The sequence below is a fragment of the Mastomys coucha genome, unplaced genomic scaffold (assembly GCF_008632895.1).
Source record: "Mastomys coucha isolate ucsf_1 unplaced genomic scaffold, UCSF_Mcou_1 pScaffold8, whole genome shotgun sequence".
In the NCBI taxonomy this organism is placed as follows: domain Eukaryota; kingdom Metazoa; phylum Chordata; class Mammalia; order Rodentia; family Muridae; genus Mastomys; species Mastomys coucha.
This window is the reverse complement of record NW_022196914.1, coordinates 3691101-3708270: the sequence shown is the minus strand read 5'-3', so window position 1 is coordinate 3708270 and position 17170 is coordinate 3691101. Positions and strand designations below refer to the sequence as shown.

At 45.1% G+C, this 17170-nt stretch overlaps 1 protein-coding gene across 1 annotated transcript in view; it reads left to right on the top strand.

Annotated features, from left to right (window-relative positions):
* The window catches only part of Egflam (EGF like, fibronectin type III and laminin G domains), a 180401-nt gene extending 163625 nt beyond the window's left edge, over positions 1-16776 (top strand). The window contains exons 18-22 of the mRNA XM_031360032.1: positions 384-462; positions 3518-3661; positions 11113-11196; positions 14400-14503; positions 15249-16776. Coding sequence (XP_031215892.1) covers positions 384-462; positions 3518-3661; positions 11113-11196; positions 14400-14503; positions 15249-15403 — 566 coding nt within the window. The 3' untranslated portion in view covers positions 15404-16776. The remainder of the gene's footprint in view (positions 1-383; positions 463-3517; positions 3662-11112; positions 11197-14399; positions 14504-15248) is intronic.
* Positions 16777-17170: the final 394 nt, after the last annotated feature.

The following is a 17170-nucleotide window of genomic DNA, read 5'->3' as shown; positions in this document are numbered from 1 at the left end:
ACTTTCTCTGCCTCCTCTGGCAAAACTCTGGGGTTATCCCCAGCTGCTCTCCACATGGCTCCGGCTCCCCTCCAGCTTCCAAGAAGCACTGGGGACAGTTCAAGTTTCAGCACATTGCAAAGCCTTCTCCTCAGAGCGCCAAGGCTGGTGACAGTGGCTGCCAGACTCCGGAGAAAGGAGAGAGGGGCGAAGAAACCCCTGCCAGGCCATTGGGCCAGGCTGCCAGGAGCCAGGCCAAGCACAAGCACAGCCAAGAGGAAGGGGCTGACAAGCTATCAAATAGCACATTCCACGGATAGCTTTCTTGACGTGTGTGAGTGTCGAAGTCAAAGGGGATGCGGGGTGCGCATGTCTTATAACCTCCATTTTCTGCTCTGTCTCAGCTATTACAGAAGCCATTGAGATCCCACAGTTTATTGGCCGCAGTTACCTGATGTATGACAACCCAAATATCCTCAAGAGGTAATGAGCCCACACGGCTGCTTGCTTACTCCCTAGATGTCAGTTTCTTAACATCACTCCCTGAGTTTATCCTTATCGTCTGTGCCAGATGATAATTCTCCCCATGGGCTGGGGGGGTGACGGTGGGGGTGAACATGAAATAAACATAGAAACAAGAACAAAACAAATAAGCTAAATGTGAAGGCATTGGTTTTCCAAACAACCCCATCATTAGCACTCCAATCCTTTTCTGGTCAAAGGGCCTGGAAGAATGTCACTTGCCCCTGGGGTTTCCAGTGTTCCAGTTTAAGAAGCAGAAGGAATTAGATGCTCTTAAAGGTAGAATATGATCACATCGGACACCCCCACCTTTGACCTTAGAGGGGGTTCTTAGCTCTCTGCTATTCTGTGCCAAGGCCTGAAGATCTGCCCGGAGCCAGTTGCAGAAGGGTTCAGCTGCTCCCAACCAAATAGCTCAGAACCACTTCCTGCCAGGCCAGTACCTATGTCTTCAAAGGTCCACTGTCCTCCTGAGGCTCTGTCCCATACAGTGAAGATTGCTCACTTCTCTTGGTGTGGACAGAAGAGCATGATATAAGGACAGAAGGCATGATACAAATGCTCAAGTTACAGCTTTTGTCCCCTGGGGGCAGGGATGAGCTAGAATTTCAAGCAGCCTGTATATGTGGCAAGGATTGAAATTGGCTCCTAAAGCACCCTTCCATTCAGCCCGGCTTCTTGTTGGCGACATCAGTTTGTCCCCCAGTCCTTTGACAGTAGAGATGGTCATCAGTCTTTAATCACCAGCAAAATCGTTGCAGAATTTTTCTTCCCCTTTAGTTTGGGTGCTTACTAACTTGAAAAAAAAAATTTTAAAGCCACCCTGCTTTAGGATAGAACTTAGGGTATCGAGAAGCAAAACTAATTGAAAAATCTTTTTCTAGGTCGCTTTGGGGTGACTGTAAACATAGCAGGCTACTGTAGTGGTTTGATTAAGGATGGCCACCATAGTCTCATATATTTGAGTGTTGGGTTCCCAGTGGAGGGACTGTTTAGGAAGGATTAAGAGGCGTGGCCTTGTGGGAAGAGATAGACCCGGCTTCACTTCTCTAATCACAGCTTCTGTTTGTTGCCTTGGAGTGAAGATTTACATGAGAAGCATCTCCAGTCAAGGCACACCCTTCTCTGCCTTTGACTCTTTCCTAACAGTACAAAGTCACTCTGCACTCCCAAAGCAGAGCATTATGAATGGCGTCGCAGTCTTCAGCCTCTATTGCTTTCCCAGAGGCCAACAACTGCTAAGGGAGTTAGAGCTGAGGTGGCAGAAGGAGATGGAGAAGCCTCAGGTTAGAGCAACTGTGCTGGAGCACGCGCATGGACGTGTGTGCACAGGCACATGTACACCCATGTGAAGTCACCCATATGGACACGTTCACGATCTGCTTCACTTTAACACCCTTAGAGGGTCACGGAACATAAAACTCAGCTTAACATATCCTAAATGGGAAAAGGATTTAGTATAGCACATACAGCCTACATACAGCTGGGCTGGTTAATCCAGAGACCCAGCAGCATCCTCAAAAACCCAGTATCCCATCCATGTTTGCCATGGTGCCTTCAGCATAGTCCCTAGCCGCCCATAGGACACTCATGAAACGATTGTCAAAGCGGGCAATATCCTAGAGAAGCAAAAAGGACTCTTGCTACAGAGAGGAAAGCTTCACAGACGCCTCCTGGTGAATCAGACAATAACTTATGTGTCCATTCTTAAACCAAGCATTGATAAGAGAAACCAGATTGGCTCGACTGACTGATGCCAGCCCCCATGTTGCCAAGGGAGCGAAGGAGCATGACTCAGAGTCAGAGACCAGCAGGTTCCTAAAGAACCGCCCAGGGTTGACTTGTCTGTAGCTGGCCTGGTGGCCCTCTGCATGAGGAAGACAGGCTTGTTGCCTTCCTCCCTAAATCAGGCCATGGTGAGCCTAGGCAGAAGTCCTCTCCCCTCTTCCTAGCATTCCCTATTGAATGCACTGTACAGCTCTGAAGTTAAACATGAGGGAGACAGAGCTATGATACCACTAATGGGAGGGTGGAAAAGAAAACACTTTCTCTCTGCTCTTCTTACCAGAATGGGTAAGGAAAAAAAAAGAGCTCCCTGTGCCCTTTGCTCTAGTATGTTACTGCTGTGTATGTCCCACCTGCAGACTCGATCCCACGGAAGTGGTTCCGGCCGGCTTGTCAAAATCTGAAAATCTAAACTCCAGGAGCCTTGACTTTATGTTCTAGCGGTGCCTTGCTAATGGGAATATCAACTTGTATTTCCTCCTGCCTTACCTTTTGCTAGAGACCCTCAGGCCACATCAGACAAATGCTGATAATTTTTGCCAGATGAATTCGCAAACTAGCCTTAGGAGCTGATGGTCGCACAGAAGCCCAAGGGCCTCTTCCCAGAAATTCAGACAACCAGGAAGCCATCTTGCTTGGTGTCCACTGTCCTCAGAGCTCTGTCATGGCACTCTTCTAATCCAACAGCCACTTCATCAAGTCACCTCCTTTGAGCCTCCAGGCCTTGTCTATCCTCGCTCCCTGCCCCCCTCCCCGCCTCCCCCACACACACTCCAGACATGCCACCGAGGACAGTCACTGCTTCCCATGTTGGCCTTCCACTGCCATGATTACAGCCCAGAGAAACTTCTGGTTTGAGCTTTGTGGCAATTGGGAAGCCCACTTTCTGCTGCAATATGAGGGTCAGCTCTTGAAGAGCCATTGAGGGATAGGGAAGAGAAGAGGAAGTCTAGTGTATAAAAGCCACATGCCTGGGACTGTGACATTGTCCAAAGTCTTGCTTCCTACATGCCCCATTGCAAGGCAGACACTGCTGCTCAGCGAGCACGCAGAACATCCCTGGATGGTAAGACTCGCAGGGGCGGTGCTCCTTCTACTCGCCAGGTGTGTGTCCCTGCAGAGGCCAGATTATCTGCACACCTGGTTGCTTAGCGAAGGCAAGCAGAGATGACTCAAAACAGATGTTGGTGGTTAATCTCTTGGACTCAAATCGATTGTGCATTTCCTCCAGGGTGTCGGGATCAAGGTCAAATGCCTTCCTGAGGTTTAAAACAACCGCCAAGGACGGCCTGCTGCTGTGGAGGGGGGACAGCCCCATGAGACCCAACAGCGACTTCATTTCCCTGGGTCTTCGGGATGGAGCCCTGGTATTCAGGTAACTTCATTTTGAAGTTTTTTTTTTTTTTTCTCAAACAGTGCAACAATACAGGGATGCGGGAGTCAACCCAAACACACTCCGTTGGAGTTGGCAAGAGCTGACGGCTCCAGCCTCATTCCAGTCCCCTGACTTTTCTTTTTCCAATATTGACATTCATGCCCATGAGGCAAATTTACACCACTCTCCATTTTTGCCAGTTCATTCCAAGTTTTATTAGACTACTGTCGTACTCGTTCTTCTACATATTGTCTCTCACTGTATTCAGGCAACCGTGGGCCTCTGGGGTAGCTTCAAAGGAGACTGTTTGGCCAAGTCTCAATAGTTACTATCTGACCCTCTCTCAAGCAATTCCATGCCTCTTGTCTAAGTGAGTCCCTACTGTATGCTTCCCTCTTGTGAACTAGAAGACGTGGAAGAGATACTGGCCAACTTGGGAAGATCTGAAAATCTAAACCCCAGGAGCCTTGGCTTTAAGTTCCCTCTGCTTCACCTTGGCTATGAAGCCTGAGGGAGGGCACACTGCTTTGTGGTGTTCTGCCGCTAGAAGGAGACTCAGACTCTTGGCTCCACAGAGCAACTCCACACCTGGATCTTTGGAATTCTTAAGTGCTACTAATAAGGCCATCCCAGAAGCACTTATTTTCTTTCTCTTTTTTCCTTTCTTTCTTTCTTTCTTTCTTTCTTTCTTTCTTTCTTTCTTTCTTTCTCTTTCCTCCCTCCCTCCCTTTCTTTGTTTCCTTCTTTCCTTCTTTCTTTTTTATGTGCATTGGTGTTTTGCCTGGGTGTATGTCTGTGAGAAGGTACCAGGTTCTCTAGAACTAGAGTTACAAACAGTTGTGAGCCGCCATGTGGATGCTGGGAATTGAACCCTGGTCCTGTGGAAAAGCAGACAAGTGCTCTTAAATGCTGAGTCATCTTCTCCAGGCCCTTACTTACTTGTTAAAAGATTCAGTTCTTAAATCATTTTCATTCATGTGTGTTTCTGTCTGTGTGAATGAATAATATTTTTATTTTGTTTTTGAAGCAAGGTCTCACTATGTGGTCTTGGCTGACACTGGAACCTTTCTGTATAATCCAGGTTGTTAAATTCACTGAGCGCTGCCTGTCTCTGCCTCCCCAGTGCTGGGATAAAAAGCACTTACCATGTCCACCCTGCACTTCTTACTTCTTTTAAATGAGTTCATTTCTCTCCATGTTGTCAACTGGATGGCTATGCAACAGTTAAAGAATTACCTGGTCAGGCGGTGGTGATGCACATATTTAATCCCAGTACTTGGGAGGCAGAGTCAGGCAGATCTCTGTGAGTTCAAGACTAGTCCGGTCTATTGAGCTAGTTCCAGGGCAGCCAAGGCTGTACAAAAGAAGTACTGTCTTGAAAAAAAAATCAAGAAACAAAACAAAACAAACAAACTAAGGTGGACACTTTCTCCCCTTCTCCCGACTCTCCTCACCAAAAAGATTGAGAGCTCAGTTTCTAAAAGGTAGGGGCTGTCTTGTTAAATATGAAAAGCCAGTGCATCGAGACTATAAAAGGTGTTTGCCACCAAGCAACAGTGCCCTTGCAGAGCTTATTAGAAATGTCAATCCCCAGGCCGCAGCCTCACCTGGCTTCATTTCCCCACAAGGTTCAGTTGCCTGCTGAGAGCACCTGCCTGGCTCTGGGTTTTTAGCCCAGTGCAGAGGTATTGTTAAGGATTTGTTAAGCTTTTACTCCTAAAGGAGTACCAAAGAATTCCTAAGTGTTCAGTAAAAAAAATAAGGAATAAATCTGAATTGTAACAAAGGAGAGAATACAGAAACGGTGAAGACTGAATTCCGGGGCTTTGTCAGTCAATGCGGGGGATAGTGGGGTTGCAGCCAGCTAGACAAGGCTAGCACAAAGCTATTAAATTTAAAGGGAAGATATTTTGAGGGGAAATGTGACTCCCCTAACATCACACACCTGCTCTGTGATTCAGCCTTGTGATGGGGGACCTTGTCCTGGTATGTGGCTTAAGAGCAGACACTAACAGGTGAGGAGCAGCTCTTCTCCACCTACACCTTATCCCCTGACCCGTGATGTTACCCACCACCCGCCCCCCACTGCTCCTCACTCTTCGTTGTCCCAAGGTCAGATGACCGAGGAGCTCTTCCCACTCCTGTCAGCTCGCTGCTTCAAAGTCATTTCTTTGTGGTTTTCCTGTGGTTAACCTCACTCCGGCCTCAAGTACTTGAGTGTGCCCAGAAAAGGGAACTGAAACAAGAGCTGAGTAGAGGGCGGGGTGGTCCGGCTCCCCCTCAACTGCCAACTGAATTCAGTGCATGGAGACCAGAGCAAACTGGCCAGGGGCTCCTACCAGCTCTGCTCTCACCCCAGGCCTTGGACAAGCCCTGCCAGCCTCTTCTCAAGCCTAACCGGCCTAACTCCCTGTCCCATCCTGAACTCGCACCTTAGGGTACTGTTTCTTTCTCAAGTTGCTGAAGTTTTCCCTGTGCTTTCTTGTGTTTCGTATAAAGTACACTTCTGGGGCCCAGGAAGGGGTAGAACTGGCACCTATCTAGAGCCACCTATTGCTGCTCACTGGGCACTTCCGTCTGGGTAGTTACACATCCATCCACCCAATAAGGATGCACGCACGGGAAAGGCTAGGCTGAGCTGGGAGCAAGCAAGCTTTTGATATATGCAGGTGGTCTAAAAAGCCTAGCAGACATAGTGAGTCACCCTCACTGGGGAGTTTGTCCCATAGGTAGATTCCTGAGCTTACCCACCCCCAGGCTCTGATAGAGTTAGTGTGGGTGCACACAGGGATTTTATTGGCACCAAGCACCCCAAGTGTTCTAGGAAGCCCGCCCTGAGAGATTGGATCTGAAGTGGCTTCAGGGTGCCACATAGTTGATTCCCATGGCTGTGTGACCTCACATAAACTGCCTACCTTCTCTTAGCCCCTGGCTCCTCCTCTGTGAGAGAAGAGGCTGGTTGGGAGGTTTTGGTGGGAAGGTGTGGCTGCACACACCTGTCATCCCAGCTCTCCTGAGGTGGAGGCAAAGAGGTTAGGAGTTCAAGGCCACTTTCAGATTTATACACTTGATCTTAGCCAAAAAGCCAAGAGGCGATCCATTTTCAGATTCATAATGAGTTCTATAGGCAATGTGTACTACTACAGGAGCCCTCTTCTCAAAACAAAACATAAAAAAAGGATAAATAAATCAGAACAAAATATTCTGGCCTTGAGGAACTTGCAACAGCAAGGCCTAGAGTGTACACTGTTCTCCAGGGTGCACACACTCACTCTTAAGGTTGCAATGTTTTGAATACAAACAGGAGAGAGACCCTGAGATGATGGGGTGTACTCAAGGCTCTAGACTTTCTAGTCGTGGTGGTTTGAATAGTTTTGGCCCCTACAGACTCATGTGTTTGAATGCTTGGCCCACAGGGAGTGGCACTCTTAGGAAGTGTGTCCTTGCTGGAGTGGGTAAGGCCTTGTTGGAGGAAGTGCATCACTGTGGATGGAGAGCTTTGAGGAGATAGATAGATAGATAGATAGATAGATAGATAGATAGATAGATAGATAGATGGAGATGTGGAAAGATATAGATATATAGATATATAGATATACGCAAGCTCTGCCCAGTGCTGAATAGCTCTGGCTGCCTGGGGAATTCTATTCTCCTCCTGGCTGCCTTCAGGTGAAGATGTAGAACTCTTGGCTCTTCTAGCACCATGCCTGCCTGGATGCTGCCATGCTTCTTGTCATAATGATACTTGACTGAACCTCTGAAACTGTAAGCCAGTTCCCAATTAAATGTCCTTTATAAGAATTGCCTCAGTCATGGTGTCTTTTCATAGCAATGGAAACCCTAACAAAGACACTACCCTAACCTAACTTCAGATCCTATGCTAACTTGCCACTGAAATCCCTACCAGTAAACAGGAGTGAGCAGAGCGATGGAACTCTCAAGCAGAACACCTTTAGTCAAAGTGCTCATTGAAATGAGTGTGACTTTCAGTTTATTGTAGTTTGGTTCATTCCAGGCTGTCATATTCAGAACACAAAACCAACCAGGAAGCTTTATGAATGTCATCTGATGCCCTTTCCCACTTAGTTTGACCACATAACACTTTCAGGCATCAAAGAAAAGGAAGAGATCTGACATTAGTAAAGCGCCCTGTACAATGGTTTAAAAGGGACATTACTGGAAGTGTCACCACAGGAAGGCCTGAAAATACCTAACTAGTTTCCAAGGGTCAGACCCAGAGCCACTTCTAGGTGTCCCACCTTGATGGCTAGTCTGTCAGCCATTGGTGCACACCAAGCTAGGTGACTTAGGACTCATAGTAGGGAACATTGATAGAGCAACAAGTCAAGCATTTATTTATTGCTTTATTGGCTTGATAGCAAGACATAGTTCCTGTGCAGTACACACCTTCTCAGTGGACAGCCTGGGGAAATTTAAAATATGTGGAGTTAGGCGTATTAGTGAATGACTATGGTCTCAACACTTGGGAAGTAGAAATGGGACAGTGGAAGATTTCCAGGCCAGCCTCAGCTATACTGTAAGTTTGAGACCATGTATATGATGCATATAAAATGATCTTGGGACAGTATGAACAGATGGCTCTTTGCAGGTCCTGAAATTATGGAGTTATGGACTGGAAAGTTAAGTCATGAAGAAACTGACCGAGTTGCCCCACCTACATGATAAAAGGATTTTTGTCTGCCAACCTCTATTTTAACTTCCTTGTGCATATTCTGTCCCTTCAAGTGAGTAAGAGAGCCAGTGGCTGCAGAAAAGAATGAAGCCCACCTTTGTTCCACCTGGTTCTAATACAACGGAAGTGTTTTAGTCACAGCGACACTGACTGGCACATTCAGATGTGGCCCCCTACACAGGTCACCTGATTGTAGGACCTGGGCATTCCTAACACTTTAGTTACATGTTTATCACCTTGGGTTCATGCCCCTACAGGGCTCCACTCCCAGAGGAGACCTCAGGTAGTTAACTCCTGAGGGTTGTATTGTCAACCTCCTGAATAAGATTCACCAAGTCCCACAATTTTGGCATGGTGACATTATTTATGTAGGTCCTACTGTGTACTATGTTAGTTAGTTAAACATCTCTATAGTCCTGCAGGGAAAGCATCTCGCCTATATTTGATAGAATTAGGCAAATTATCGTAAGTCACGGAGCTGATAAGTTGACAAGACTGAGGAGCCAGGCAGGTCTGTAGAATGAACATCCACGCTCTGCCAACCATGTTATTTCGCTTAGCCAAGCCATATGCAGTGAGTTAACTAATCTCCCAGCTCTGCTTCTGTTTCCACATTTATTCTCTCTCTGCGTGTGTGTGTGTGTGTGTGTGTGTGTGTGTGTGTGTGTGTGTGCACCTGCATAGTGCACATGTGGAGATTAGAGGATAACTTATAGGAGCTAGTTCTGTCCTTCCACCATGAGGGTCTTGGGGCTTGAACCCTGGCCTCCGGGATTCCTGGAAAGCATCTTTACCCTCTGAGCAATCTTCCAGGCCCAGGTTCATTCTTTTCTTCAAGAAGCATTTGGCTCCCATATAAGGAATTCTCCAAACCCCCACCTTCTGGCTATTCTTTCATAGCAGACACTTGATGTAGGAATATGCACTATAAAATGGTGTAGATTTTGGGGTCGTAGTGGCATCTTTGTCCCTTGGTTTGTCAAGACATCACAGCTTCTATTCTTGGTTCAGTGCTGTGGCTGTGTTGTTTCTTTGGGTCTCTATGAGGAAATGAACGAGCTATAGCACTTTCTCTGGGAAAACTGAGTGCTTTCTAGTCTCACTGTCTCTGGAAGGAGCCAACACTTTATCTCAGCCTTCCTCTCCCCCCCTACAGTGTGTACACACCTCTCTTCCCACAATGAGGACAAAGTTGCCCCTGTGGGCCCCTCTCTCGGGATGTTTGAATACGTGGTCTGATTGTGTTATCCAGGGAAGGTCTAGGCAGTTGGCCCCCTGCCCAGGCTGGAGTAGTCACTCACTAAATATTTGCTGGATTGAATTAAATTAAAATAATGGAATGAGCAGTGAGTGGCTGGAGAGGGCTATTTCTCTTGGGAAGCACACCCATGTCTTCTGACTTCGGGAGGGTGTCAGAGCATCTGGGAGCTGAGATGCTACTACATGGTAGGTCTGATATTAAAGGGGGAGTGGCAGAGAATACAAGAAGTTCAATTTTATATCTCACCTCTGTGATTTCAAGCACATTCTCTTCATCTCTTAAGAGTTTAGCTTACTCTACAATACTGGTTTTTCTTTCTTAAAGTGAAAATGCTTAGTAATTTCCCAGGAGTTCTGTAATAAATTATCACGAAATTTACAACATTAAAAAAAAAAAATCAATGTTTGGCTAGGTGTGGTGGTGCACACCTTTCATCCCAGAACTTGGGGGGATTGTGACAGGTGGATCTCTGTGAATTCCAGGCCAGCCTGATCTACAAAGTGGATTCCAGGACAGCCAGGGCTGTTACACAGGGAAATCCTGTCTCAAACAAAAGACAACAACAAAACATACAAACACCCCACAAGCCCCCACCCCCAAATCAATGTTTGTACAATTCTGGAGACTAGAAATACAAAATTCAACCTGTCGCTAGAACTGCTTCCTTGGCAGGACCAAGGGGGTTCTGTTGGTGTTTCTGGCACTGGGTGGCAGTCCTTCTAGCTAATAAATGGATACGTAGTTACAGTCTTTGCTTTCATCACCACAGATTATTTCTCCCCATGTGTCTCTGTGTCCAGATTTTTTTTTTCATAGAATGGTGCCAGTTATACTGATTGAATGTCCGTCTAACCCAGTATGGCTTTATCTTAACTAACTGCATCAGACCCTCTTTCCAGACAAGGTCATATTCCAAGGTTCACGCTGGGCAGAAATTTCGGGGAAACACTGTGCAACCCAGTGCAGATGATAAGGTCTTCTCACTGACTCTAATGCTGTAGCTATGATGCTTCCACACGTGTGTCTGAGTCACCTTGACCACCTTACACTATATGAAGTAAGGCCAGCACAAAAAGGAAGCTGCCCTGGGATTCTACTTAATTGGGTATCTGGATTGATCCAAGCTAACAAATAGAAGGGTGGTGCTCAGGCCTTGGGGGAGAGTGGAACTAGAGCCATGCAGTATTCATTTTGCAAGATGGAAGTAATCTAAACGTTAGTGACACATGAATATTCTTAATAGTCCTGAAAGGTACACATAAAATAGCTTAGATGGTAAAATGGAATGCTTACCCTACCACAACTGAAAATGTAAAATGCCGTTCATTCGTGTACTAAGCTGGAAGGTGACCACCTTCTGTGCCAGACTGCTTACCTGGGTTAAGGACATTACATCCTGGGTGACCTTTGGCATTGAGAGCCTTGGCGAATGGGCAGCTCCCTGCACTTGCGTGCACTTTCATCGGTTCTTTTCTTTTTTGTCCCTGACACCTTTAGCTACAACCTGGGCAGCGGCATGGCTTCCATCATGGTGAATGGTTCCTTCAGCGATGGCCGGTGGCACCGAGTCAAGGCTGTCAGGTGAGCATCTATGGAAAGGGAGACAGAGCTAGGCTACACATAGATGGCTGTGTGTCCAGCTTCCCTTTAGCCCTACTGTCCTCGAACTTGCCTTTACCTGTCATCCTAATAGTGCCACCGAAGCCCATGCCCTTGACTGATCAGTGGGCAGAAAATGAACCCCTACATATGCTCTGAATGGAAGCAGATGGCCTGGAGAAAATTTTACGAAATTTTACAAGCACACAGTGCATGCTGAGCACATCCCTGCCACCATCTTCCCCACCCATTCCCTTGGCCCTCTTTGTCCCCTTAGGCAATCTTACTTCTACTTCCATATCGTATATACGTATATGATTTTATTTATCTGTAATTAAAGAGACGACCCAAGAGAAAAAGAAACATATATTCATCCTTTCTAGGCAAGCTTGATTTGACTAATATGATTCTATCCAGGAGCATACATTTTCTGAAAAATATAGCTTTATGGTTTTATGACTGAAAAAATATACATACCACATTTTCTCTAACCATTGTGTCATTGCTTGGTACCTAGATTGCTTCTGTAACTTAGCTACAGTTACTATTATTTCAGTGCTTTTGAACAGCGCTGTGATAGACATTGATAAGCAAGTATCTTGTGACATCTAGGATTACAGGCTTTGGAGTTTTATCCAGGAGGAGTACAGCTGAAACATTAGACTTATTGAGCTATCTCCATATTAATTCCCATAGGGTTTAAACTAGTTTACATTCCTACCAGCCATCTATAAGGGTTCCCTTTGGTCCACATCCTTGCCAGTATTTGTTGTTATATGTGGAAAACACCTGCTAGAGGCTAAATTGGGGTGGGGCCTTAACACCTCACACAATGAAAATTTGAAACCATGAAGACCTTAAAGAATGCTCTAAATGCCCTTGCATAGACAATCCCCCCACCTAAAAGAATATTTATCTGAGCGTTAGAAGTCATATACGTTTACCTAGCACCCCATGACATATCTGTGCCCTCCTAATGCTAATTGCTATCCTGACATTTTTAACTTTGGGCAGATCATTCCAGTATCTTTATAATTTTGTTGTGTGTGTCCTTACCCCTAACAATATGTTTTTAGAAAAATAAAACGCAAGTCCAAATCAGTAATGTCGATACTGCAATTTAAATTAGTCCAAGGTAAAAAGGAATTGAGACTTGGATTGCAGTTCCCTGAAAATGTCCTATAACCCTTGCTGGGGAATCAGCAGGTGATGGCCAGTGTGAGGCCATGGGGGCTCAACATCATCAACTTCATCTTCTGCTTCCCTGTAGACTATGTTAAGACCATCTTTATTTAGCCCCCTGCCCCGAATTCCAAAGTCCAGATGTATGTATAGGGATCTCAATAAGCCAAATCTCTAGTTGTTGAAAAAAACAAATGATTTTTCCAAAATGTATATTTACAGGTTTGGATCTCAATTTTTTTTCTAGAAAACAGGCCAAATACTGAATCCAACCTAACTTCAAACCATTCCCTAGCATTCAGCTTATGAAAGGCTCCTTTCTCTCTCCCTCATTTACAAAAGAGGTTGCACACAGGCATCTCCAAAGGAATGTGAAATGCTTTGGTTCTCAGTTCCAACCTTATTTAATCCCAACCCCAGGAACACCAGGCAATATACCCTGCTTATTATATTTATGGGTCAAAGTGGTTGGGAGAATAGACACTGTAGAAGAGTTTAACTTTCATAATTACTGTGGTTTGATTATGTATGTGAAAACACACAATGCTGTGGATACCAGTCCCTTTCTAGACATGTAATGAAACAGATGTTATATATATTTCCCAAAACTATATAAATTGCTGTGGGCAGAACCTAAAATCGAAAAACATTTCTGTCCTACCCCATGATGTAGCCCACACACAGGGATTTCAGATGCTTGGGAGAAATATTGTAGTGGAATGTTCTCTCAGAAGAAACTCCTATGCCAGAACATCAAACTCAGCATGTGCAGACAGCATAGTAGACACAGCCCCTCCTATTGGCATGATCGATTTCATGCCTAGTATGTCTTGGGGTACAGTGAGGGCTGAATAGGAGATGCAGCCAGGAGCTGTATGGGTTGGAGTATCTACTCATACTGTGTGAGGTGTGAGCAGGCAGGCCTAGTGGGAACTGGGTGGGTCAAGGCTATAGCTATCACATATGACAAGAAGGACTGGGTTAATCTTAATTCTCTATGGAAGGCTCCAGGTCAGAGATAATAAAGACAAGAAAGGGAATCTAAAAGAAGACAAGTTCTGCTTTGTACACCATCTTGTTTTGAATGATTCTGGTCTTGCAAGCATGACTCCTAATAGAGCAGAAGAAATAACTCATCTATCCAACATCTTGTGCCAGATGATTTAGACACCATGCTTTATAACATTTCATATTCACAGAAATTTAAGATCTGTATTTTTTCATGTTTGTGCATAAAAACAATCATATGATAATATGTAGACAACCACAGCAACATGCCCCTTTGGTCAACTTCAATAGAGCAAGATGTGTGTCAGGCACTGTGCCCCTGTGCTTTGCATGTATAACAGATGGTCTGCACAATAGCTTTGGAAGTTGATCTTAGTTATTACCATTTCATATGTGGATGTTAAGCTTTATAGATTCATTTGCTCATTCATCTATTATTATGAACCATATAGTATTCAAAATGCCCAAAACACACCATTGAGGAAAACCAATGCCTTTCCTTGGTGGTCTTGCATTTCTCTAGGATGCCATAATGAGTAATGAAGGCAACAAAGTACATTATGTCTTAACTCAGAAATATAAAAAATGAAAATATGCTCATAGTTGATAAGATCAAGTAAGCCGGAATTGTTTAGAGTAATGGGGTGGAGAGGAGAGGCAGTGCCAGCAAAGCAAATTGTGAAGGCCATCGCCCATCATAGCATCCAGGTACAAGGGTGTATAAATCATTTCTAAACTACAGAGGACATAGCAAGAAGAAATTCTTGAAAACTCAATGAACAAAGAGATGGTATCAGGGAAAGAGCTCAGGTTGGTCCCACTTCCAATAATCTACTATAGGACTTTAAAAGCTGGCATTTTGTGGGTTTTTTTTTTTGACAACCTCATTACTTAGCACATAGTAGGTACTTTCATACCTCTAAGCCAAAAAAGATTGCATAAACTCCAACGATAATACTTTATGTTGTTTGGTCTCAGTTTACTTTGCTTTGCAGGGATGGCCAGTCTGGGAAGATTACGGTGGATGACTATGGAGCCAGAACAGGGAAGTCACCTGGCATGATGCGGCAACTTAACATCAATGGGGCTCTGTACGTGGGTAAGTGACCTTGACCAGAGCTTAATCTGTCAGGCCTTTTCCTCCTTTCCCTCATTAGACCTTTATTTGTTGTCCCCGAGCTGTCTACTCCACAGAGTCAATCAAATACCTGGAAATCAGGAAGCCGTCCAAATAGTCCATTCTTCCATGTCTGAACTTCTGACTCATGGCTGAGGTGGCAGGAAGGGACTCACTCGCATGGCTTTTGTGCTCTGGAGTGATCCATCAGGAAAAAAACACACACACACACACACCACACTTTTTTTTTTGTTTATAGAATAGGAACTTTCTAAATATAGCCACATGAATTCTCTCTGAGGAAGGAGGACCTGGCTGTGTGTGTATGTCCTCTCTCAGAATAGAATGAGTAGAATTTCTATAAATGGCTAATAATCTACTACACAGACCAAAAAAAAAGGCATGAATTGGTACCTTTTTTGTGTTTTCTAGGTGAGCTCAATTAAAAGCAGCTAAGATAGCAACTATTGTTGACGTCACCCAACATTTAAAAATCTATTGGAGAACTATTTGGTTTTAAGGTTGTCAGCTGAGCCAGAAATCACATCTGAGATCAGTCTTTGTAGCCTTCAGAGTTGTTTTGAATTGATCAAAATCAATCTAATATATATGATGTACTAGGCACTCTGTCCTTGGCTAGGGGACACTCAAGTAGACCCTAAAGAACCTCCAACTGGTGACACCTCTTCTTGGTTTATTCTCTCTCTCCCTCTTTGCCTCTTTGCAGGTGGAATGAAGGAAATCGCTCTGCACACAAACAGACAGTACATGCGAGGCCTTGTGGGCTGCATCTCCCATTTCACTCTGTCCACTGATTACCACATTTCCCTTGTGGAAGATGCTGTGGATGGGAAGAACATCAACACTTGTGGGGCTAAGTAACACCGGCTGGCCTTGCCCAAGGGACATAGCCTCTATCCTGAAATCCCGGGGGCCCAGAGACCCTACCTGATGCTGCACTCAGAGGTCTTGAAATCAGGTGTGTCTACTTTCATTGAGGACAAAGTACACCCTGGTGAGAGCCAAGACTGAAGGCCCTGGGTGGCCTTCTCTGCTAATGCCCTGTGGACCAAACCCAATGGACTACTGTGGATAAAAGCATTGGACTTTGTCATTCAACACAGAGAGTCTGTGAGAGATGATACATCAATGCAAGCTCTGGAAACTCTGCTGTAGCTCAATGGCTGTGTTGTGTTAAAGAGAGTGAGAGCCAGACTGGGTGACAAAGAGTGAATGAGCAAGAGAGAGAGAGAGAAACAAGACAGAGAGAAACAGAGAGAGACAGAGAGACACCTCTCCAAATAGTATTAAAATATTTCTGCTCTTCCCTGACTTATAACACTAGCAGAAAGACTGGGTGACCCTGAACTTCATACTTCTTGGTCTATAGATTGTGTAGATTAACCCCTTCCATGCCTCTCTGGCTGACTCAATGTGCTCTGACTAGTCCATGAAAATAAACATTGGGGGTAAATTAAACATAGAATAATAATCAGACTGTGGCCTCCTTCCCCCAAGCTTACCTCTAATGCAAATATTTTTTTTTATCATGCAGATCGAAGAAAGTGGGCCCCATGATTTTGTAGCTGTACTTTTTGTATGTGACTATTTTTATAGCTGCAGCCTGTCCATACTCATGGTGTGCTTTTTGAAAGTTAGTGGCCGATCTTAATCATGGCACACCTCAGCTGTCCAAAGTGAAGAGATTAAAGGAATGTATCACCGGGGTGGGTCATTACCATTGTTGTTTTAAGAGAGGGAAAGTGTCTGTAATAAACATGAAAAAGGGAAAGAGGAAGAACTCATTCAGTTATTTGTGGAGGTGTGACTGATGGTGTAGAGGCCACATCTGCCAAGGGACAACAAGGTTACTAAAGAGTCCAAGGTCGTGTGGGATCTAGAGCTACGTCCTCAGCAGGGTCTTCAGATCTGGACCCGACAGAGAAGGCTGCTCTCCTCTTCTGTACCATCAGCTGTGCTGGGGGCTATGCATACACATGACTGCAGACAGCTGGCTCCCTGGCTGGTCCCCATAAGAGGACTTACTAAGGGAAAGGTGAGATGAATGTTGCCCCTATAAGTGGAAGGAAATACGATCCAGCTCCTGAAAGAGCCTATAATTAGTCCCAGACATGACTCTATTCTTGTTTGTGCAGCATCCATTCAGCAAAGACTTGAGCTTTGTGCAAAGCAGTTTCTAGGCATATTGAGACTTCTAAGAGATGGCTAAATAAACCAGAGAAGTTTGCCTCACCCTCCAACCTTCTGCCTCTTATGTTTAGGAGCCTTATTGGCAAGGAATCATAGCAGTAACAAGAGTCCCAGTGATCTCCTTCTCCTGCCCACATCACCCAGCAGTCTGAAAAAGAGGCGTAGGGTGTGAGAGTGTGAGTCCCACTACCTCCCAGTCACCCTCACCCCAACACCTTCTCCTGGAGGCTCCCAGGGCCAGTACTTCCTATGACAAAATAGACTTGTTTTTGTAGCACATTTTGAACAGATTGCCTCTGGAAAAAAGATAATCATTGTGATTTTAGCAAAATATCCAGCTGAATGGAGGCCAGAGAATTGTCCTGCAGACAAGTTGTTGATCTACTCAAGTGTTATCCTAGGGAAATGCAGTGACCCAGGGATGAGGGCCTGGGACTG